Source organism: Electrona antarctica, assembly GCF_951216825.1.
Source record: "Electrona antarctica genome assembly, chromosome: 18".
Lineage (NCBI taxonomy): Eukaryota > Metazoa > Chordata > Actinopteri > Myctophiformes > Myctophidae > Electrona > Electrona antarctica.
The window spans coordinates 38,561,100-38,584,235 of record NC_136799.1 but is presented as its reverse complement, the minus strand read 5'-3'; the positions used below and the strand labels follow the sequence as shown (position 1 = coordinate 38,584,235).

At 41.8% G+C, this 23,136-nt stretch overlaps 3 protein-coding genes across 6 annotated transcripts in view; 1 reads left to right on the top strand and 2 right to left on the bottom strand.

Annotated features, from left to right (window-relative positions):
- The window catches only part of LOC306942191 (uncharacterized protein), a 47,206-nt gene extending 37,212 nt beyond the window's left edge, over positions 1–9,994 (bottom strand). For 3 of the 4 annotated variants that reach the window (XM_079527951.1, XM_079527954.1, XM_079527952.1), the window contains exon 1: positions 9,642–9,993. The gene's annotated coding sequence lies outside the window, so the exon portion shown is untranslated. Of the gene's footprint in view, positions 1–9,641 lie in introns of all 4 variants that reach the window. The other variant, XM_079527953.1, reaches the window with a different exon arrangement.
- On the top strand, positions 9,964–14,646 carry LOC306942192 (syncoilin-like). Its single transcript, XM_079527956.1, has 6 exons — positions 9,964–10,020; positions 10,963–11,064; positions 11,291–11,860; positions 12,439–12,849; positions 14,132–14,256; positions 14,353–14,646. The coding sequence occupies exons 3-6, from the start codon at positions 11,294–11,296 to the stop codon at positions 14,387–14,389; spliced, it is 1,140 nt and encodes a 379-aa protein (XP_079384082.1). The 5' UTR covers positions 9,964–10,020; positions 10,963–11,064; positions 11,291–11,293; the 3' UTR covers positions 14,390–14,646.
- A 1,003-nt stretch (positions 14,647–15,649) lies between these two features.
- On the bottom strand, positions 15,650–22,153 carry LOC306941747 (histone-binding protein RBBP4). Its single transcript, XM_079527387.1, has 11 exons — positions 21,996–22,153; positions 20,551–20,698; positions 20,079–20,224; positions 19,733–19,906; positions 19,474–19,589; positions 19,200–19,360; positions 18,800–18,926; positions 18,367–18,444; positions 18,115–18,249; positions 17,656–17,766; positions 15,650–16,868 (listed from the first exon to the last, which is right to left on the bottom strand). The coding sequence occupies exons 1-11, from the start codon at positions 22,009–22,011 to the stop codon at positions 16,803–16,805; spliced, it is 1,278 nt and encodes a 425-aa protein (XP_079383513.1). The 5' UTR covers positions 22,012–22,153; the 3' UTR covers positions 15,650–16,802.
- Between the last annotated feature and the right edge of the window lie 983 nt (positions 22,154–23,136).

Genomic DNA, 23,136 nt, shown 5'->3' with positions numbered 1-23,136 from the left:
AAATTATAGTTGATTTAATCAACAAATCAGTGAAATTGTGTTTGCTGCATGAACACAATCGTGCAGAGACCAGCCTTTTCAGGTTAGCGAAGTTGAGAACTGAACATTCTAATGTTGATTTGATTTACTAGCTATTGAAAGTAGCTGGCAGAATTAAAGGGTTATATCTAGAGATGTGCATGAAAAAAAAATAAACCTAAAAGATGAGATTCTACATCTCAAGGTGCTATGTTTTCAATACATTCGGACAAAAAAATAAATTGGTCAACTAAGACTAAACTGCCCGACAAATTGATTAAGGGGACAGCCATAGTTGCAACTGCAAGCAAGTGAAAAGGACTTGTGAACTATTTCATGTTATCTATAACAGGGGTTCTCAACGTTTTTGGCTGGGGACCCCCGGAAATGTCTCACGCCCCCCGCCCCACCCCCGATACATATTATTGATATTATTGAGTGGTGTAAACCACTCCTACAACTGGCTTTGTTGTCTGTCTGTCTGTCTGTCTGTGCAGAAAAAATGAGCATGGTTGCTACGGTCACCCAGTTCACCCGGGTGTGATTTCATTACGTCAGACCACAGCTGATCAGGCTATATAAGACCTGACACCACTCAGTTCACACGGGTGTGATTTTTATATTACAATAACCTTAAAAATACCTCATAAATAAATACTGAAACCAGATATAATCATTAAAGAACGTTTATGCATGCACTGTGTGTGACTCCAAAATAATGTGGGGGATCGCGACCCACGGGTTGAGAACCTCTGATCTAGAAAGTGATTTGGGGCTTACACTTCCAAACCACACCTGGGTCAAATACGTGCAGTAAATACTTCTATTAAACAGTTTGTAGATAGATGGGCCGTTTTCCCAATATAGGCTACAATAGTAGGACTAACTATAGTATTTTAGTAGTGTTATAGTGACTATGAAATACTATTGTCCTTTGAGACAAATGCCACTGAAAAAGCTAAAACGCAGGCCTAAAATCATAAAAGGTATTGGGAAATATCGTTTAGTTTAGGGTAAAGTCAGGGATAAACTTCCCAACAACCCCATGCTGAACTTTTGAACACAGAATCATACCCAGGTTTCTCCACAAGAAACTCACACCATAACCTCTCCATTCAGACCTAAAGACTATCTTATCTAGGCGGACAAACAAATATGAACAATGTGAATGCGGTTGGGTAGGAAAGAAGAGGTTGGGACTCTAGCAGCCATGGCTGCTATGACTCAGAGGAGGAAGTAGAACCATGGGATTAAATCATACACAACGATACAGACACACAGTTTGTTTGAGACTATTCACATTTAGCTGCAGCAGGGTCTAACATGGCTGTCAGTATGGAAGGATAAGTCCTAAATGTTGCTTTTTATAATGGAACAAAATAGCTCCCAATAGTAAAAAAAAAAACCAAAAATCCCCAGTTAAAAAGACTTAGGACTTCTGAATTTTAGTTTAAAAGTAAAAATGCTGATTTTAACTCAGGACTAAACAACATATAGGCTAATTTTTCTACTTATTATTGATCCCAAATAACTTGCCACATGGGGTCTACTTTGCCGAATTGCCCCCGTTTTGCCATTGACCACGGTAAGAATTCATGTAAACAAACAAATGTAAACAAGCAAATCGGCTAACCAATCACATGTTGGTGGGAGCGCTTGGCCAATAAGGGACCACCTCACAGTATGTACCTTATGTAGCAATGTCAAATGTCCGCTAACATAAATTGATGTACTATGACAAAAGCACCCCTCATTTCACACGGGTGCGATTTTTTAAATTAGTCGTCATTAAACACGCATCCATGCCATGGTTGTCTCACATGAGCCGCCGTAGTCTGCTAAACAGATGTCATGCTGTTATGCGTTTCGCCAAGTCCCGGAAAAGACGCGTTGTGGCCATTACCATTCACTTTTATTGGCATTTGTGGCGAACACTCACCCCCCCAAAACGTGATTTACGAGACTGTGGCGGCTCGTGTGGGACAACCTAGGCATGGATGCTTGAGTACAATTTGGTGCTCACCTATTTTCCACTCTGAACCAAATCTCTTTACTGACAATAGATCTACAAGCTCACAATGCATTGCAACATATTGTGAGCTTGCAGATCTGCTACTGTATATGTGCCAAATGTTTGCCTATTTTCGGTGAATTTCATGCACAGGAACACCTAAATGAAACATATCCGCAAACCGCAATTAAAGTTCTCTTTTACCTACAGTAGATGAACTGTTCACACCTTGATCACATTTAGTTATATTTACATCAGTAGCGGTAGGACCAAGTGCTGAAGGCCAGGCAAAACCTTAAGCACTTAAACCCCAGCATCCTTATTCTGGGGGAAAACAAAGTCTGTGCAGAAATAGCAAATCGACAAGCTCACACAGTGCATCACAACTTGTCGATCTGCTATTTTCAGCGGAGATATTTAATGTAGAGCGAAAACAGAAAAGGCACCAGTGTAGAGTGTAGTGGTTTTCAACCAGTGGTCTGGGGACCACCAGTGGTCCTTGTGGGGATTCCAGGTGGTCTTATCCAAAATCGTATCCAACGACAACAAAATATTCTTAGTTTTGGGTCTGAGAGGCTAAATGTCATCAAATGGTGGGCCGTGGGCCGTGGCTCAAATGCTGAATAAATAATGGACCTTGGCATGAAAACGGTTGAAACCCACTGGTGTAGAGCCTTGAGGCACTATACTAGAGGGGTTTAAGTTAAATGTTCTTTCTTTTTTGAGTGGTGCAAACCACTCCAACAACCAGCTTTGTCTGTATCTATGTTTGTGTCTATGTATGTGTGTACCTGTACGTGTGTGTACCTGTACGTGGGACCCAAAAAAATGAGCATGGTTACTATGGTCACTGACATTACGTCAGACCACAGCTGATCAGGCTATATAAGACCTTGCACCACTCAGTTCACACGGGTGTGATTCTTTCATGTTTTTGAGTGGTGTAAACCACTCCTACAACTGGCTTTTGTGTGCATAAAAAAATGACCATGGTTGCTATGTTCAAAATAATTTCTGACGTAATTAAATCACACCCGGGTGAACTGGATGACCGTAGCAACCGTGGTCATTTTCTCTGCGCAAAAAAAGCCAGTTGTGAAATCACATCCAGGTGTGATTTCATTACGTCAGATCAGAGCTGATCAGGGTATATAATACCTTACCTTATATAATACCTCACATCGGACAAAAACTCCAGGTGAATCAACTTCATGCTATATAACTGATCATGCTATATAAAACCTTACACCACTCAGTTCACACGGGTGTGATTTTTAATATTCAAATCATGAACGCAGCGTGCAATTTATGTGAAATCTTTCACAGACTTTCCTACTAGGCTGAGGAATATATCCCACTCTTTTCACATTGGCCTGTTGTAGCGCCACCAACAGGTGGATTTTTGCAATTTTTTGTTTGATGAATCTGTATGTATCTGTGTTTCATACTGCAGAGCTGCTGCTATGACAACTTAATTTCAATCGCGGAGTCAATCAAGATCTGGATAGATCCATAACCCGAGGCCGCAAGCACCTTTATTTTCTCAGGTAAACACAGCAGAAGCTAACAGAAATAATTGCGGGTGCATTTCATTTAGGTGTTTCCATGTGCCAGCATGGGCAGCTCTGCTAACTTCATGCCAGCCCCAGCACAAAAACAAAACACCTAAATGAAACAACTAATGTGATTGGCTTCAGCAGTGTCCCATGGTATAAATACAAAATGTCCGCTGTGCAGAAGGACTCTGCATCTGCCAGTCGGAAAATGACAACTTACCCTAGTGTTTGTCAGAGCTGGCTTTACCGTACCTGTAGGCATCAATCAGGGCGTTGCCCGTCTTCCCTGGGCACTATTTAACAAAGGAGAGTACTGCTACTCACAAACATACTTAACAAGAAACCATGTCTGGACTAGAGCACAACACACACACAACACACAACCTCACGCACGCACGCACTCACTCACTCTCTGTGCTCTGTGTGTCAGAAGGTGAGGCCATCACAGGGAAAACTGGAATGACTCAATTCCATGTCTTTAGTAGGACTGTCAGTCTATGGAATGTGCCAAGATGTTAAGACAGTGACAACTTTTCAATACAAAAGGCTAGCGCCTGACCTGTAACTTGTTACTGCACCTGGGCGGGAAACATTTTGAAAAGGATAGCCCCCCCCCCCCCCCCCCCCCCCCCCCCCCCAACCCAAAACAAAGTGTCAGTCATCAGCGACTGTGAGCGTCATTTTAAAAACCATTACAAGAAGCAAAGGAAACAAGGAAGTTCTTGCTCTCTTCAATCCTGTTAGGATGTGAGCCGATAATAGCACGGGGATGTTTCAAATTATGTTACATTTATTATTTTAATAAATCACAGGATATGAATGATGACACACAAACAAGCTTGGTGTGAAAAACAGAGCCACAAAGACAGACTATAAGGGGAGATGTACATGCCCAGGAGCTGGTTTCGTACCAACATGTCAGCATTATAAATATACAGTAGCAAAGTAGCTGGTCTGAAAGACAATCCCTTACTGACATTATGTGGTCCCTTTGTTTGCTGTTGGAAGGATCCAGTTGCAGAAAAACACTGTGTGGCTATAATGATAGAGATAAAAAATAAACGCTAACACTGTGTGTAAGATAATGACGACATGAACGAGCCAAAATGTCATGGAGCAAAACTCAGACGAGGTCCATCCAGCAGGCTCATGGAGACTATTTTGTGTGTGTGTGTGTGTGTGTGTGGGGGGGGGGGGGGGACCATGCAGTATGCCAGTGGAGATGGATTTAGTGCATGTAATATTGCTTTAAAAAATATATATTATCCCACGATTTCGCAACCATTTTTTCACCCAGTGTCAATTATCTAATGTAATCCTGGGTAATAATACTTTTGAGCCCGATTATAAGTAAAAAATAGTTGATTTACAAGCTCACAATGAATCACATTGCGTGCAGTGCTTTATGAGCTTGTAGGTTGGCTATTTTTCAGTGCAATTATAAATCAGCCTTTGGGCCACTTTAAGCTTATACTCCATCACACAACGGTGTGATCTTGAAGGTCAGATCTTTGTCGGCGAGCAACACTGTTGTACCAGGGAGTATAAATCAGGCAGTAGCCATGCAGCAGCTTGTCTAGTGAGAACACGGGCTGCATTCCTGAAAGATTGATAATTACTGCATGAGGAACTCTTCTCTCTCAATCTTCACCAACACTCCCCCCACCCCTCCTGTCTCTCTGTCTCTCCCTCTAATACAGTGGTCTAGGTCTCTAGGACACTAGTGGTTCTTTCAAACCTTTCTAAGGACCCCCTTTAACTCAATGCTAGGGTTCCATTTGTATGCTGTCAGAGTTACAGACTTGTAAGGGTCTATCTATTTAGAACCCCCTCAAGGAACTCTGAGAGTCCCTGCCGACTCCCTGGACCCCAGTTTGAGAACCACTGGTCTAGGGAAACGGACCATTTAAAAAAAACACTCAAACATAATAGCAGGGGCGTGTGAGAGTCATTGTGAGATAACATTTTAATATGTGCTAATGCACCGGTCAAGGTTATTGTTCATTGTGTATTTCAACAGAGTGACTAATGTGCTCCTTCTCCCAAGACTTGGTTTGTCCAAAATGTTACTGAAACCCAAAAGCCGTTCCTTGACTCATAATAATGATAGTAAGGCATTTTTTTGTATACCACTGAGCTGATAGAGAAGTATAGAATTAATATGAAACTAGAAATCGACGCAGAGAGCCATGATGTGCTCTGTAGGCTCATTTAACTAATTAAAAACAAACAAACCAACAGAGCAGGCTGCGTGCATGCATGCATGCATGCTGGCATTTACAATATCAGTTCTGGGTGTAACAATCTGAAATAAATCACTATAAACACTGAACAGCTACAGTAGCCTATAGCTAGACTACTTTACCTAAAAAACGAAAGCACGGGTCCCTGCATTCGACAGTAAAATGGTGGAACCTCCATCTAAAAGCTCTTGAGATTCCAACATTGTTTGCTGTGCTTCTCCAGGGGTTGCCAAGGGGTCTAAGCCAGGACTCCAGTCTCCAAGGAGCCAAAGAACGTGATCCCGAATGGGTCAGTCAGAAGACAGCTTTTTTTGGTAGCAAGTCACAGAGTAACAGTGGAGGCAAACACAGCTGGGCGGTGGGGTTTAAAAATACACACTGGCATCTCCAAGTCTCTTTTCTCCCCTAAAGTCAAAACAAAACCTCTGAGGCCTGCTTAAAATAACACACTTTGACTCAAACGCTCACATAACCCGAGTAGACTGGGTCCTACGGTCAAATGTAATACTGTATAAAGCTCTACTATACTGAAATCGTACTGATATGAAACAAGAACCCATTTAAATGCGACATAACCACTTTCAAGTTCAACATCCTTATTGTGGGCATGTCATTCTCATTATAGATAAGACTTGGAAGAAGAAAAGAAACTGCGAAAATATCCAATCTAGGAAGTCAATGTGATCGATCGGCTATTTAATTTTGGCTAGTGGTTAAAAAAGGTCCCCGAGATTACAGAACAACAGTCACAGACACCTGTTAAAGTGTTCCTGTCTCTTATCATAATAGATCTATTTGAGTCATAATAGTGCTGATAATGGCACCACAGTAATGAGTTACTCATCAGCCAATCCCTGTGATTAAAGGCCCATTGTCTTTCACTCAGAGCCAGCAAGTTACTTCTCACAGCAAGGATGGCTGGCTGACACGCACACACACGCACACGCACACACACCTTGCAACTACAATTCGATTATCCTCTTCCTGGAATAATCAATAATCACTTCCTCAAAAACAACGCTGATACTGACAGGTCATCATTCAATACACAGAGGGCTTATTGCCAAAACAGGTCAGTTTCACAGAAGCGTCAACCTAACTCAAAAGTTAGGTCTTTTTCCAGGTCTCAAATGAAGAACTAGAATTGTCCTTTCTAATATTAACATTTGATTTATTTTGTTTCTCTTAACTTGAGTAAATGTGATTTGTTTCCCCCCCCATGTGGTACTACTGTATATTCTGCTACTTTACTGATGGGGTTTCATAACCCGTGGTTTTCAAACTTGTCTTGCCTAACCTCTGACAATATACAAATGGAACCAAATGAGCAAGTCAAAATCTCAAGGGTCACCTATATTCATTCACAGTGGAAATAGCTGAACAACACAAACCTTTTATATAGTCATAGGCCTATATATTGCAATAGTATTGTGTTATTGTCTCAAAGTTCCATGGCACACATGACCTCAACAGTTGAGAACAACTCAACTCAATGTACATACGTGTTTTCCCCCTCCATTTCTCATTCTGTCTGTTCCTAAGTCACCATGATGAAGGCTGATGTGCCGCAAAACTTTTTTTTACTGCTGTTAACGCACTGCCCTATGCATTAACCACACAAACAAAGGCTTTTTATTTTTCCACATCTTCCTTGCATTCACTTCAGGGAAGTTCAGGCTACTTGGGATTGCCATCTGGATATATCAGTGTTGCAGATCTTCAATCTGATGTCTCTCCCTCAAGTCACATCATGATCTCACTCCATCTCTTATCTCTTTTCTGCTACCATCTCTGTCTTGCCCCCAGTCTCCCTATCTTCATCTGTTTCCCTCTCTCAATGCCAGGGTAGCTCTGGCAGCTACCGTACCACCGGTGCTTACAATAACACACCTGTAATAATCTCCATGGGTACAACAAGTCCTGGCATGGCAGCCAGGTAAAGAAGGAGGAAGGAATATTGTGACACACCCTTCCTAAACATAATGCTTCTTTCTCTTGGCTGCAGCCTTCACCAGACAGTGAAGCACTAACAATTCCACTCGATTGAAACCCCCTGGTAAGAAACAACGGTCACTTAACACCTGGAACAACGGTCATTCCCATTTCCCACTGATGTCGCAAGAGCTCAAATCATGGGCCACCTCGCCCAACAAATTAAATGACACCCGAATGGTGACAGGATAGGTGGGCACTAGGGACATCTGGGCACCTCGATGTAAAACTGGCTATTTTGTTTTTAAGTAAAGTATACATGATTAGAACATGCTTAGACAATTAAGGTCTAATATTTCTACAAATTGCTACACTGCATTGTCATTTTGTGGCATAAACAAGAAGTTGATGGATAAAATGAAGTCTGATAATGATGTACAGTGCATGTTCACTTTTTTACATTTGTTTTTAACATTTTTTACAAAATAGACAATTTTACATGCAAGGTGCCCAGATGTCCCTAGTGCCCACCTATCCTGTATCCCACGGAATGTGTGACTGACTGGACCAAAGTCAATGAGCACAACTTTGCTTGTGTTGAATCCCGAAGTCATGTCCATCAGATCAATGCTGCAATGTTTCAAGATAATTATGGATTTGGAGCTGTGGCTTCCAGTCCAAAGTCCACAGAGAGGAGGTATAGGCAAACAGTAGCAGACAGACCCCATGCAGGGGAGGTTCGGAGACTTTGAGGTTATCTTCTGTCAGGTTAATAAACAAGCGGTGCCTAGCTCTTGATAAAGAGCAGTGGTGTAAAGTAACAAGTACATGTACTCAAGTACTGATTCCTGAAGACGTACAATTTTGAGGTATTTTTTGATATATAGCCTATTTATATTTGAAGTTAATTTGTACTAAGGGCATTTGCAATTTTAAACACTTACTTCTACCCCACTACATCTCAGAAATAGTGTACTTTTACTCCACCACAACTATATGAAAACTTTAGTAACCAATTACTTTTGTAGCTTATTATTATTATTATTATTACAAAACACACTATTTTGGTCATTTGGAAATAGCAGATGCACAAGCTCACAATCTGCTATTTTCCAAATATTGTTTTGTATTTATTTTTTTCAACTTGTGACACATTCTGCATAATGAGTAGGCTACTTTATCTTTTGGTATACTTTAAGTATATTTCGATGCCAATACTTTTGTACTTTTACCCAAGTATATTTTGAATGTGCGACTTCTAACAGAGTATATTATCTACATTACAGTATTGATACACTGTTACTTGGTAACACATATGAGTACTTCCATGACTGATAAAGAGGATATGGGCAATAGACTGAACACACACCCATTGACTGGATGAGACTGAACTGTCAATGAGTTCCATATAGGAAACAATCACAATAGTCTTCATTGTCAGAGAAAAACACATGGGTTTTAAATTACCTCTTTTTGATATCCCTCAAGGCCACAGTAAAGAAATGTCCCACACATAGGCTATTTGTTCCCATTCGTGTCAATAATGAACTTGGACTTCCTCCATATCTATTCAGCTCCATTGGGTTAAATGTAAAAGTAGCCTATTGCATACTAGTTCAAAAAATAACGTCATGTTCATGTGTGTTATATAATTTCAAAACAATAAGAATGGAAATGATATTACATAATGACACAGCCTGGTTTTAATCCTTCTCCACTGCCTGAATTGAGGAAAGATTACAGCCTACTCATTTGATTGAACAGCAATTCGTTTCATAAATCAGTACCTTTCTGCCAATCTATTCATGATTAGGAACGACGACATTCCTCCTCCTCAAACTTTAGACAACGACAAAAACCGACTTGAGGAATGAATCCTACCTTTGGATAAACGTTTCTAATCCTACTGGGTGAAAGTCTTCCCCTATCCGCTCTCCATTTGGACGTGCTGTTCTCCAAACTTCACGCTGTTCTTCTCCTCCAAACTTTATGTTCTCCGTCCCAGATGCAACTTCAGGTAAAACATTTCGCGAAGCGCCTCAAATAAACGGCTCTGTTGACTTTAATAACCTGATAATATCCGTCTGTAGAAACGTCACGTCAACAAACCGACCGTGTTTGTCAGGCAGTTTGTCTGTCGGTGGGTCAGTTGACTTGTTGTGGACGCTCCCGTGCTTGCTGCTTGGTGGAGAATGAGGAAAAGTTGAAGCGCGTCCTGTCCTGTCCTGTCCCACCTGTAACCAGGGCGCTGTGCGCTCAGGTGAGGAAAGGATGAGTTACTTTCACGTCATTCAGCGATTTGCCTCCATCTAATGGTGAAAGTTGAAAACAAACACACTCACTGCTTTGACCTGGGAATGAGGATATTTTTCTTATACTTTTATTTAATCACTTTAGCTAAGACTCACGTTTACTGTGTAACCATGATCTATAACAAACCCGTGCGACACGGGCACAAACAATTTATGTTCAAATCTAACACATATCTTTCTTTCTTTTTTTAATAAAGTATATTTATTGGTTTTTAACAAAATGAAAGACAATAAACACACAAACACAACAAGAACATGATAACAAACAAGAAAAGAAAAGAAAAAGCTCAGACACAACACTATTGTAAATAAAAAATCACACCCGTGTGAACTGAGTGGTGTAAGGTCTTATATAGACTGATCAGCTGTGGTCTGACGTAATGTCTGACGTAATGAAATCACACCCGTGTGAACTGGGTGACCATAGCAACCATGCTCATTTTTTTACATCTGCAGCATAAATGTATGAATAATTAAAATGTATACTGTTCACATAAAGCCTGTCCAGTTGGTCAGCATGCAGCCCAGATGCTTTCTTGGATTCTCATAAAACAGGTCATAATATTGTCTAAATATATCCCAGTTCTCCCTACACTGTCACACACAGGCTGGTATAAGTAGGCTACACAGTAAAATAATCAGTTTTAATTTGTCCATTTGTATTGTAACTCTGGGAGTTACTAAATGTAACCAAGTGGACCTGTATGGGTCAATTTAGTTAATTTGTACACTCTCAGAGTTAAACTAACACTAGTATAGTAGTATTTCTGACACAGTGAGTGACTCGGTGTGGGAGGTAGGACCCCTTCCAACAGAGCCAGCAGATAGTATTTCTCGCCCTCCTTCCTGTGTTATTAATAAACACAAATTGTGTCTCTGTTTTCCTGGAGACTGAAGCACAACAGAGTGGTCCTGAGCTACAAACTGGTTCAGACTGTGAACTTACATGTTCAGACTGTGATTTACCCGCACTGTCCACCTCCACAATCACAGTGAGTAGGAATGTTACTTGTTATTGATAGGCTAATTTGAGCCATATACTGCATTGTCAAAGTAAAGTTTTGGCACATACCTCAGCTTGGATTAATGTCTTTGCTCAGTCATCTCACAGAATTATCATCAGAAATCCAAAATAACTAGACCGAAATGACAACTGTCCTTTGGTTTATTAGGTAGTTAGATAGTGATAGTGTTTTCACTAAATTTGTCTCTTGGCAGGTGATGGATGCCTGCAAGCCTGTTATGGAGTCTCTGCAGGACAGGGATGGCATGGCGTCTACAGAGGACTCACAAGCTGAATTTAGATATGTGGATGATCTCCTCCTCAATCTGGACAACAACAGCACAGACTCTCATCTAGGGATAACTGACTATGACAGCACATGTGATGCGGGATACCAGGGACAAAGCCACAGGAGTGAGATGATCCATCACCTGGAGGAGAGCTTTCCAGGTGACATTGCCGTGAGTCGAGGGGACCAGAAAGACTTGGGGCTGCTTTTCGACTGGTGCATCCGGGAAGTGTCTCGTTTACAGACACAGAGGGATGAGTTGATAGGAGAACTGCGGCAGCTCCCGGAGCCCATGGTGCGCGAGGTGAAGCACCTGAGGGGCAAGCTGGAGGAGACGGAGAGACTCCTCACGCTGGTACGGCTGGATTACATCACGGTGCACGAGGAGGTGCAGCAGGTGAAGAGGAAGCTGTTTTCCAATGCCAGAGACTGCATCCGCAGCCAGGTGACACTAGCAGCACAGGAGTATGAGGTGGCTCAATCCACTGTCACACGGGTAAGATCCATGGCTACCAGCATGCAGCTCTACTGTATGTTAACTTGTCATGATGACACCGTAGTGGAAGGAATGGACAACTGAACATGAATATTCACTCCAAGATGAGTGTTTTTGTTTTTCTCTGTATTGTGATGGATGTTAGTGTCCTTCCCTCCTGCATCAACAGGAGCAACTCCAATGAGCCTTCATCAGGGCTCATTGGTCTGATGTTTTTAAGTTCTCTACTTAACCTGTTATTCTACAAAGGAAAGGGGGAAAAAACTTAAAAACTTCAACAACAATCTTCAAACCTTTTCCACAAAAAAGGGGGGATAAATAGAAGACCTACAAGTTCATAAGGCGTATTTTCTTTATTTGTTGTTCGATTGATAAAGTATATATGGCTTAAGAGGTCAATACCTAATGAGGGTGTGTGTGTGTGTGTGTGTGTGTGTGTGTGTGTGTGTGTGTGTGTGTGTGCGTGTGTGTGTGTGTGTGTGTGTGTGTGTGTGTGTGTGTGTGTGTGTGTGTGTGTGTGTGTGTGTGTGTGTGTGTGTGTGTGTGTGTGTGTGTGTGTTATTGTCCGTCACTAACAGGAGGAGCTCAACTGCCAAATCGAAAGTCTCACCCAGGAACTGCTACAGCTCCGTGAGGCCCACAGGAACCAGGTCAACGCCCTGAGGGACCGGGCCAGAGCGCCCAGCCGGCCCAGGACCATGAGCGATATCAGCCACTGCCGACGCGCCTCCGTCAGTCTGCAGCGACGGCTCTCCGGGAGCATGAGGGCACTGGAGGGCTGGTATGAGCCCCGGGTCATGGCCTTGCTGAAGAGGCAGCAGTTTGTGGAGGAGGCTCTGAGAAGGAGCCAGGAGCTGGGGCGAGACATGAAGGTCCGTCTGGGGCCCCTGAGAGAGGAGACCCAGACACTGGCACTTCAGAAAGCTTCTCTGGAACAGAGAATCTACCTGATGGAAAGGGAGAGAGAGGAGAACACAACACAGTACAAGGTACAGTGGGTAGGGTCTAGGGTGCCTCACACGCAATGGCCTAGTATTAGATGTTAATGGTGTACACGTTCAACAAGTTAATCTGAAGATCAATTTAATAGATTTTTAGTTGTCATCTTCACCAGTGAAATTAAATGGAAAATGAGACAATATACTGTAAGTCTCTTTGACTTGGTGTATTTCAAAATAACAATTATGAATTCATTTAAAGGGATAGTTCAGATTTTTTGAACTTAAGTTGTATGAAATACTTGCCATTAATATAGTGGTTGCAACTGTATTAATTGATTGCCCGAGTCCCATGGTGGGAGTTCTGCTCTGGTTTTGGTCAATATTAAGTAGTTCCGGTCATTTTGTGGGGGGCACTGGGGCCACGCAGTAAAAGTAAATGAATTCAATCCACAAAACGAACGTAATTTGTATTGTTGACCTATTTCTAAAATATTAGCATGACTTTCGTTCAACTTTGACCCCTCTATCACATGGAACAATTTTTTGGGCGTAGTGATATGGACACAAAAAACATAGTTCTGTGTGATAGAGGGGTAAAAAAAGAACGGAAGTTGCACTAATATTTTAGAAATAGGTCAACAATACAAATGACGTTAGTTTTGTGGATTAATTTACTTTTACTGCGTGGCCCCCAGTGCCCCCCACAAAATGACCGGAACTACTTGATATTTCACCAAAACCAGAGCAGAACTCCCACCATGGGACTCGGGCAATCAATTAATACAGTTGCAACCACTATATTAATGGCAAGTATTTCATACAACTTAAGTTAAAAAAATCTGAACTATCCCTTTAAGTCTGAATGTAAGACTTAAACACAAAATGTAACCACATTATCCCTGATGTCCTTATTTTGGTCATAAAGACTAACTATGAACAACAACAATTTAACTGCAAACCATGCATCACATTACAACGCATTGTGAGCTTGTATATCGCTATTTATCTTAATCTTTGAAAATGTTTCAACCTTTTTCACCTACATAAACTGCAATGACATACCCAAAATAGGGATGGCATGTGGAAAGTGGTTAACATGTATTTAAGGCTTAACCACATTAACCATGCATGCTGAGATGTGACATGTACCAGCTATTTTTGAAATAGGCCGGCATAAGTGCTTAATTGGTTAAGTGTGTGCAAGACCTTTTTAAGGCCTAGAAATGAGAAAACAATTCTAGACAATTTTGAGGAGCTGCATAGATGTTGTGTATAGGCCATTACGGTAAGTGACAATACTGATCAATTGTGTACCACTGTACCACTGTAGGAGACTGTGGGAACATTGGAGGAGATACTGAGGGAACTGAAAACTGAATTTAAAATTCAGAGAGCATCAAAGACACACTTGGAGGAACTGAAAGATGGCCTTTCAAGAGAACTGGTCTTTCTCAGGTACAATCTAATGTTGAGCAATAATGTACATATCCATGGCATCTTAAAAAGAAGTAAACGATTAAATACTCAGGAGAATGGTTTCTTGTCTTACAGGGGCTGTGATGAACCCAGTGAGACTACTGAACTGTAGAAGAGGATCTATTATTTTTCTGAATATCTACACCAACCTGACCAATATAATTCTAAGTGCCTAAATACTAATGCACTACGTCATTATTTGTTCTTCTTGTTTACATACATGTATTTACTTATACTTAAAATCCCATGAAAATGGAGTATCTCTTTCAATGGATGCAAGCACAAATTACCGGTAAATGGATTAGTTCCAGTTTACAGTAGAAACTGACATTTCCAATCGATGAGTAAATATTTATTGACATCCTGATCCCAAATATATTTTCTTAAATGTCTGTCATATATTCCAGTACTTTAACAAGTTATAAACACATATGTAGGATGGGAGTAGACAAGACTATAGTCTTCTTACAGTATATATGAAGGAATACCAGTGTACAGTATGCAGGTGCCAAGTGCTGCTGGAAAATGAGCATCACCATCAACATAAAGCTTGTGAATGTATGGAAGCACACAGTGCTGCACAATATCATAATAGATGGTTGTGTTAAGACTCTGGACTTGATAAAACACAGTGATGATTTAGGGCAGGCCAAGTTATCTGCTGGTGTTTGTGAAAACTTAACAATGGTTTCAACACAGCCATCTTTTTAGAGTACATTGTGCTTCAGTATGTTGACAAGCTTCATGGAGATGCTACATTTCCTTTCCAGCTCGATTTGGCACCTGCCCACTGTGCCAAAACTACTAGTAACTGGTGTACTGACCATGGTATTACTGTGCTAAACTGACCAGCCAACTGGCCTGACCTGAACCACAGAGAATCTAGGTTGTATTGTGAAGGTGGTGTGAGACATAAGACTCAACAATACAAATGCATTTACTGTTATGCAAACCTGGGCTTGCATAACCTCAACAGTGACAAAGGCTGATCACCTCCATGCCACGCTCCATTGATGAAATAATTTGTTCAAAATTAGCCCAGACCAAGTATTGACTGCATACATTAATATACTTTTCATATGGTCGACATTCCTCGTTTAAAAAGGTCTTTAGTGGTCTTGTAAAATATTCTAATATTTTGAAATAGGATTTTTTGATTTTCATGAGCTGTACGCCATAATCAAGATTAAAACAAAAAGAAACAGTATTAGAATATATGAAAGTTTTACTTTTTGAATTATACTAGGGAAGAAAATTAACTTTTACACTATTCCAATTTTTTGAGATGGAGCCGTTTAGACAAACTTCACATTGTTCCTCAGTTGGTCTTAAAGTTCCAGCACACCAGACGCCGTCACAAGAAACAAAGTGGTTGTATGTAAAGTAAATATATTTTTTTATTATGAATACACTTAAAGTACATTAAGAGTCAGCATAGAAAGACAATGCAGAAGTACATACAGGACACACTACACATACAACTCAGAAGATTCATAGAATGGACATGATTAAAATGGAAATCTATGTACATGTTTATAATCAAAACAATTGAAATATTGAATTGATAGACCTCACTGATCAAAGTATACACAGAGCAAAGAGGATCTGAATAATGGACACTTATTGCCAGTACACCCAGAACACTTATGCCCGGCTATCAGTACATCAAACAAAGGCAAAGTAATAGACACAGTAATGGAGTACTAAAATCTTCACCCCAACATATAAATATACGTACGTCATATCATAACACAATGTGTTTTTTCTCTACAAAAGCGGTTGTTGCAAAGAAAAAATGTTTTTTTTTAAAGACACTACTGCTTGTGTGTCCAACAGGAATGGAAAACAGATCCACTTTGATGTTTGGAACCAGACAGAAAAGTAAAGATGGCCTGAAAGGTTCCACCCAAGTAAGGCCCATGGTGCTAATGTAATCCAGAGTGTACAACATGGAACCAAATAGACCCTTAACCCATTCAGGACGGGAACCCCTATTGGGGTTCTGGGTGCACTGCTATCTACCATAGAGTATATAAAAGGATAGAGACTGAACTGGCGCGAAGCTCCACCCCCCCAGCTATTCATGTCAGTGGAAGTTGCTCAGTGGCATTTTGAAGCACCCGGAAGACTGCCGAAAGTACCGTCTCAGAACGTCTACTTCCGCATTTGACCACCAAATTTTGGTGGTCAAATGCGGAAGTGCAACCGAGTGCTCAATGTTAAAGCCCAGCTGCACGGGGTTTCCCGGTCATGAATCCACGGGTCGGCCTGTAGTCCCTCCTCCTACCACTAGGGCCCAGTGCTTCAACGTTGAATAGCCTCACTGGCTCCTTGCTATCTACAGAGGATTTTGTTTTTACGACCAGATACCCCGTCCAGGACAGGCTTCAGACGCGCCTCCTCAGGAGACTTGGCTCAGATCCATATAGCAAAAACCGGCCTCAGTCCTAAATGGGTTAAGGGTCCATTTGGTTTCATTTGTACACTCTCCGAGCTACATTAACACCGAGGACATTACAGTGTACTCATGCCTGGACTGTATCTGTATCTGCAGCACCTTCTGGGTCCTCGTCATTGTAGATATTTTCAGCCTGAGGAGGGGAACATGTATTAATATGATTTACTATTTTTAAAGTCAAAGAGAGAGAGAGAGAGACGCGGAGTGACACATAGCAAATGTCGCCGGGCTTGGGAATCGAACCAGCGACTCCATGTCAGGCTGCATTAGAGCCTACAGTATATGTGGCTGCCTACCATGCATTCTTAACCACTAGACCAGGGGTCTTCAACCTTTTTCAGGTCACGGACCCCCTAGCAGCGAGAGAGATGAAGCAGGGACCCCACCCCCACTACAATTGTGCTGCAGATTAAACCTTTTCATAGATTTAATAGATTATAATCTTGTTTCACACACATTATAGTTCCTATTAATATGTTGGATTCATGCCAATACCCGTCTGTTTTCAGACTTTTCATACCCTCAATATTTAGTCAACTTGACCATTGGCTCGGTCTGGTCTGCTCTTTTTCCCTCTAAACTCTCCAAAAAAACACCTTGCAGCGCACCGAAAATAGCAGATCTACAAGCTCACAACGCCTCGTGCTACGAGGCATTCCCTATCACACAAAGATTTGGCAGATCTCCTGTAGTAACCCTGAGGACCCCTTAGCGGCCCCGGACCCCCTTTTGAAGACCCCCTGCACTAGACCATCGGCACCCCAATTATTAATATTGTTTTTAAATAAATATAGCAATATATATAATTTTCTATGCATGGACAAATTGACTTCAATTCAACTCAGTCATTCTGACCTTGATCTGCATCCACATGATGGAATGAATATCCATCCACGTGACAGTAAAAGCAGCTCTCTTACCATCTGCCAGACTTGCATGATGTTGTCCTCCGACACCGAACAGATGACCCAAGGCTCATTGGGGTTCCAGGAGAAGTCGGAGATCTTAGCGGTGTGTCCGCCATGGATGAACTAGAGGGTGTGACAGACACACAAGAATATTATAAATCACAGAGAAAAAAATCTCCCTCATTCCACGTTTTAACCCATTTTGGGTGGGAACCCCTTTTGGTGTTAGCACTATGTTATGCTTTATAGCTATTGAAAAATAGCAGATCTACAAGCTCATAGCGCGCCACCGAGTGGCGCGCTACGAGCTTGTAGGTCTGCTATTTTTGAAAAATCGAAGAACGACTGACATAGAAACATAGCTTTTTCAGAAAACTGTCAGGATGTAGAAGACATTTTTAGAATCTGATCTCAGGTCAAAATGGGTTAAGACGCAGCCTGCCGAGCTGACATTTGTTTCTGAAAACTCACCAGCAACTCAGGAGGTCCATCCTCTGTATCCTCTGGCGACTGCTCCTCTCCGATTTTACTGAGGTCCCACACGTTGAGCCGCCTATCGGTGCCGCTAGACGCCAGGATGGTCTCATTATGAGGAGACCACTGAACCTGAAGGGAAGAATAGACAGGCTTTGGTTCAAGACATCGGAAAGATACAAAGTGCTCGAGAAACAAACAAAAATGACCAGGAAAGGCAGCAGGTTGCGGTTCTTTCTTTCATCTCACCTGGAAGATCTCGTCTTTATGAGACTCAAATGAATGTAGCTTCAGTTTCAGGTTCCGTAGGTCCCAAAGAGCCACAGTCTGACAAAGAAAATTATACACAATAAAGATATAGAAACATCAACAATAATAAACGTGATGATAAGCACTATATCATTCAAATGCAGGGTAGTAGCAGTAGGGATATTTATGACTAAATCATCCATCAAGGTTCTAGCTGCTCTGGCAATGTTCTTTTAATATTCACACTGCAGTACACTCTTCTTCACTCAAAGTTTACATTTAGAACAAACCGGCCGGCGGTGTGAACAATAAGTCGATGGCCAATGATATATTAATGAAATTGAATCTGAAAAACATGACTATTGAATGTGGAGACTGAAACAAAACATTCTAGTAGGATCCTAACTCCCCACAGGACAGGAGCCAGATGTACCTTGTCAGCGGAGCCAGTGGCCAGTATGAATTCACTGTAAGGGTTGAAGGACAGACAGTTGACCTCAGCGGTGTGGGCGTCCACTGCATGGCTGGGTTTAGACATGTTGTTGGACCGCGTGTCCCAACTGCACAAAAACAAACAAACACAACGTTGTTAGAAAGAGCAACGCCTTTCTCCCGTGAATAATCATTGAAGCCACTTAATTCTGCTGTCAAAGAACTGTGTGCGTGTTTTAAAAAAAAATGTAACATTGTGAACTACCAGTGTATTCTTTGTAAACTATGAATATTTCCCATTTACTGTAGGTAGAGACTGTATTATCCCTGCAGTGATTCCTTTATTTGTATCTACATATTTATTTTTCTTTGTTGTAAAAATAGAAACAGATGCTGCTCACATCATGAGTTTCTGGTCGTCTGCCACGGATCCAAACAGGGACTCGTGCAGGAGATGCCAGGACACATCTTCCACCACGGCTGTGTGACCTGTGAAGATGGTCTTGGCATCAACGATCTTCCCTTCCTTAGGCACAGTGCTGATGTCCCATAGACAGATAGTCTGTCAGGACAGAGGGGAAAGAGACACACACAGTTGGATCAGAGGGAAAGAGTGAGGGACAAAGGGAATAACTAATAATAACTATTCATAATTTAATAGAAAGTGGAACTTACGTGGTCATCAGAAGCACTGAGGAGGCAGCCGCTCAGGTTTGGGTTCCAGGAGAGACCGTAACCTTCCTTCTGATGGCCCCTTAGGCGTAGGTCTGGGGTGCACTCGCCAGAGGGGTCTGAAATACACAGACAAACAAGCATCACAATGAAGAAATGGCAGTTTGCGAGGTTATCGCCAGACAAACGGACACACACAGAACCTCTTATACGCAGCTAGGCTCGGGCCACACCGCAAAAAAGGTGTATATTGTAATCCCACCTGGTTTGGAGGGGTGCTTGGTGTAATCGAATATCAGCACGTCGCTGGTGGGGGTCTTGGTGCCGATGATACAGGGGTTCTGTGGCATGTAGCGTGCTCTGTTCACTTCTCCCTCATGGTTTATCTTGATCTCAATCTCTATTTTACCGCTCACCGAACCAAAGCCTCCGAACTCTGAAATAAAGAGGATTAGCATTACAAGTGTAGCCGTTTCCACCTTTTGATGAGTATTTGTCACATTATCAAATATACGTGCGCGCACGCACACATACACCCCTATGTCTTAAGTTGAGGCACATTGCATATTAATTACATAACTACAGAACAGAAGTCTTAGTTCCCTCACCTCCTTTCTCACTGTCGTAGTGTGAGGCGTCAAACTGGGCATCGTCATTTGGGAGCTGGACACTGGCGATCACCAGGTGGTTCTGCTCGTCAGAAGTGTGTGTCCCAAGAACCAACCTGTGCACGCTGTAATCCTTCCCCTCTGGTCTGCAGAGGTAAAGAAAAAACACCACACACCCAAGAAAAATCATAAATGACTCCATCCCCATGGGCTTCTTTGGGCCCACCTACTGTTCCTTTTTTACATTTGCCCAAAATAGGGATGCTAGGTTCATGGGGTACTACATATACTATAATGCATTTAATTTATTTTTTTATCTATCGAAACTTTACTATCCAAAAATCAGGAGCAGACACAAAAACCTGGCATGGGGCCTACACCCTAGGCTGCAATGACAGCCTGACAGCGTGTAGGGGTTCAAATCCCTGGAAAACCTGGCATGGGTCAAGCTCCGACATGAACGTACTCTCACCTGGTAACGTCGGGGAGCCACTGAGCGGTGAGGCTGGGCCACTCCAGAGCGTGTGTCATCACCAGGTCATAGAGGAACGGGGTGTTCTTCTTCCAGATCTTGTACTCCTCATTGATGACCCTCTCCTCCACAGCATCGTCAAACGCCGCTGCAACGGGAAAAGATCACGTGAGCACAAAATGACATTGACATGATGATCAGTATGACATACAGCAAGGGTTGAAGGGTTCCCAAGCTTCAGGCCACAACACCCAACAAGAAAACAAAGGGTCGTGCTGCTGTCTCCTGGATTATGTGCAAATTCGAAACGGGCAGTACGCAGGGCCATTTAGTGACTTTGACGAGTGCTTAAGTTCCACTTCGAAAAAGAATCACCTGCACAGAATTTCTTGACAGAAAGTAGCTCATAACATGTCTACGGTGGATTTTTATGAAGCAAACGCTTTGCAGTTTGAAAGAGGATAATTCAAACTTTCCCTACAGCTGCAATGTTGGTGAGTTTAACACAAGCAGATCGGAAATGCAATTTGGATCAATGGGATGTCAATGGAGGGTATTGCAACTCTACTGTAGATTCATCCCATTATAAATAATCTAGTGTTGCAAATTGCGGCCAACTCTTATAGTATACTGCATGTTGGTTTGTTTACTGTTGAGTGAGAAAACAATGTTGCACATTAAGCTAATGCATTGGGAACCCCAAAACATATTTTTGGGGCGAACAGGGGTCTAAACTCACTGTCTGGTCCTTGATTCTAGGTTAGCACCATGCTGGTCATTATTGATCGGCTATACATATGATAATACTCATAATAGTAATTGTTTATAAACTGCACATACTCATAATTACATATGCACACCCCACTCCTCATTTACCTAACACATCACGCACATACAAGTAGGCGCACTGGCACATGACAGTTTGCATATTAAGTCTGCACACACAAACCTATGCAATCATATTCATCATTTTGAGTGCATAGGTTCGTTTATGTGTGCAGACATTATGTGGCCTACATTTATCATAAATGTACCTACATGACATATAAATACATAATTATTCACACATGCTGCGAAGTGCACACACACACACACACGGATCAGTAAAGGTTCATCTCGATCTCATGATTATAAACTTTATTATGGTGACTTACAAGATCATTTAATTGACACTGAGAGTACACATGGAACCAAATATACCCTTAACGGGGCCCCCTGCTGTTGATTTAAAAACACCTGTACAATGTAACGAATCAACGATTAATAATAAGAAGTTGATCAACAGAGCTGGCTAACGGGCTAATAGTTAGCATTGGTTACTAACAATGAGACATGGTGCTGACTGGCGCGCCAAGCAGCGCGTCCCCCCGGCCGGGTAGAGACCCGTCAATTCTCCTTCAGTAAGCAGACTAAACACATGTATTGAGGAGTGAACAAGACGTTACCTTCTTTATCGGCCATGTCGTTGTGTTTAAACACCGCGCACAGTGTTGTTTATTGTTAGAGTTTAGTTTATTTGTTGAAACACAACCTTCTGAGAGAAGACAGCAAGCAGCCTCTCTACACTACAATGGCGCCAACTCCGTACAATGCAGATGACCAATCACTGATCGGCAAAATGAACCGGTAGTTGTCATCATAACTAAGAAGCAAAGCACCGCCCACCACGCCGGCTACGTGAACAACTTCAAGCCCCACAATGCAATGCGGTAGACACTGATTTAGACCGTAGACCTTATATATACTCTATGCCATAGACTAGAGTCTAGGCAGTGACCTCAGTCGGACTCGTAACGTCAACAATAGTATACTTACTAAATACTACTAGTAAACACCTGCAATAGTTATTTGTTGAAACTGATAACATATCCAAATCCAATAAATAACTTGCAGTAATCACTGACTGATTAATCAGAAATAAGTAGTAGGCCTACCTCTACTAAGTCTACTTTGTCACAAGATGGGGCACTTTCCTAACATTTCGTGCGGTCTCGTTAATATATTAATATTTTTACGGTCTATGATTAATAACCTAAAAATAAATTACATTACATAAATGTACATGTAATGTGAATGCACTCAAAAGCAAGTTGAAAAACAGTATACCAATTAATATGTGAATTTCCTAGACTAGAGAATGGTGTGATGGAATGCATTGAAGCTAAATGCAAGCCAGATGGACTGCAAGGATTTAAGGAAGGATTTATTTTCTTAATGATTACTCACATGGGTTTACTTAAGTAAAATTATCAATACAGCAATATACTAGAAAAAGTGCCCTTCTGGGCAGGAGTGTGTGTGTGATGTTTGGCAAAATGTTTAGGAGCAATATAAACGTGTGTGTGTGTGACGCGGCTTGGCCTGTTGTAGCGCCACCATGAGGCTGATTTGAAAACTGTCAAGTGGCATTTCTTCCAAAGCCTAGTGGGAATATGCATGCACAGTTTCACCACAATCGGACGCTGCGTTGAGTAGTTGTGGCGATTTGTACAAAGCAGGTACAAAGCGGGCTACTCCTGAAAAGTTTAGAAGCCAATCGTAGCCAATGAGGGTGGATTATGAGAAATCAAACAAACCCGTCTTGAT

What these genes read in the sequence shown, in the direction of transcription:
- LOC306942192 (XM_079527956.1), top strand. Translation starts at nt 11,294, where the DNA reads ATGGATGCCTGCAAGCCTGTTATGGAGTCTCTGCAGGACAGGGATGGC. An exon ending in CTCAATCCACTGTCACACGG is followed by an intron (nt 11,861 to 12,438) that starts GTAAGATCCATG and finishes CGTCACTAACAG; the next exon opens with GAGGAGCTCAACTGCCAAAT. An exon ending in AGAGAACTGGTCTTTCTCAG is followed by an intron (nt 14,257 to 14,352) that starts GTACAATCTAAT and finishes CTTGTCTTACAG; the next exon opens with GGGCTGTGATGAACCCAGTG.
- LOC306941747 (XM_079527387.1), bottom strand. An exon ending in TGGCTCCCCGACGTTACCAG is followed by an intron (nt 20,225 to 20,550) that starts GTGAGAGTACGT and finishes TTACCTCTGCAG; the next exon opens with ACCAGAGGGGAAGGATTACA. An exon ending in ATAAAGACGAGATCTTCCAG is followed by an intron (nt 18,250 to 18,366) that starts GTGAGATGAAAG and finishes TCTTCCCTTCAG; the next exon opens with GTTCAGTGGTCTCCTCATAA.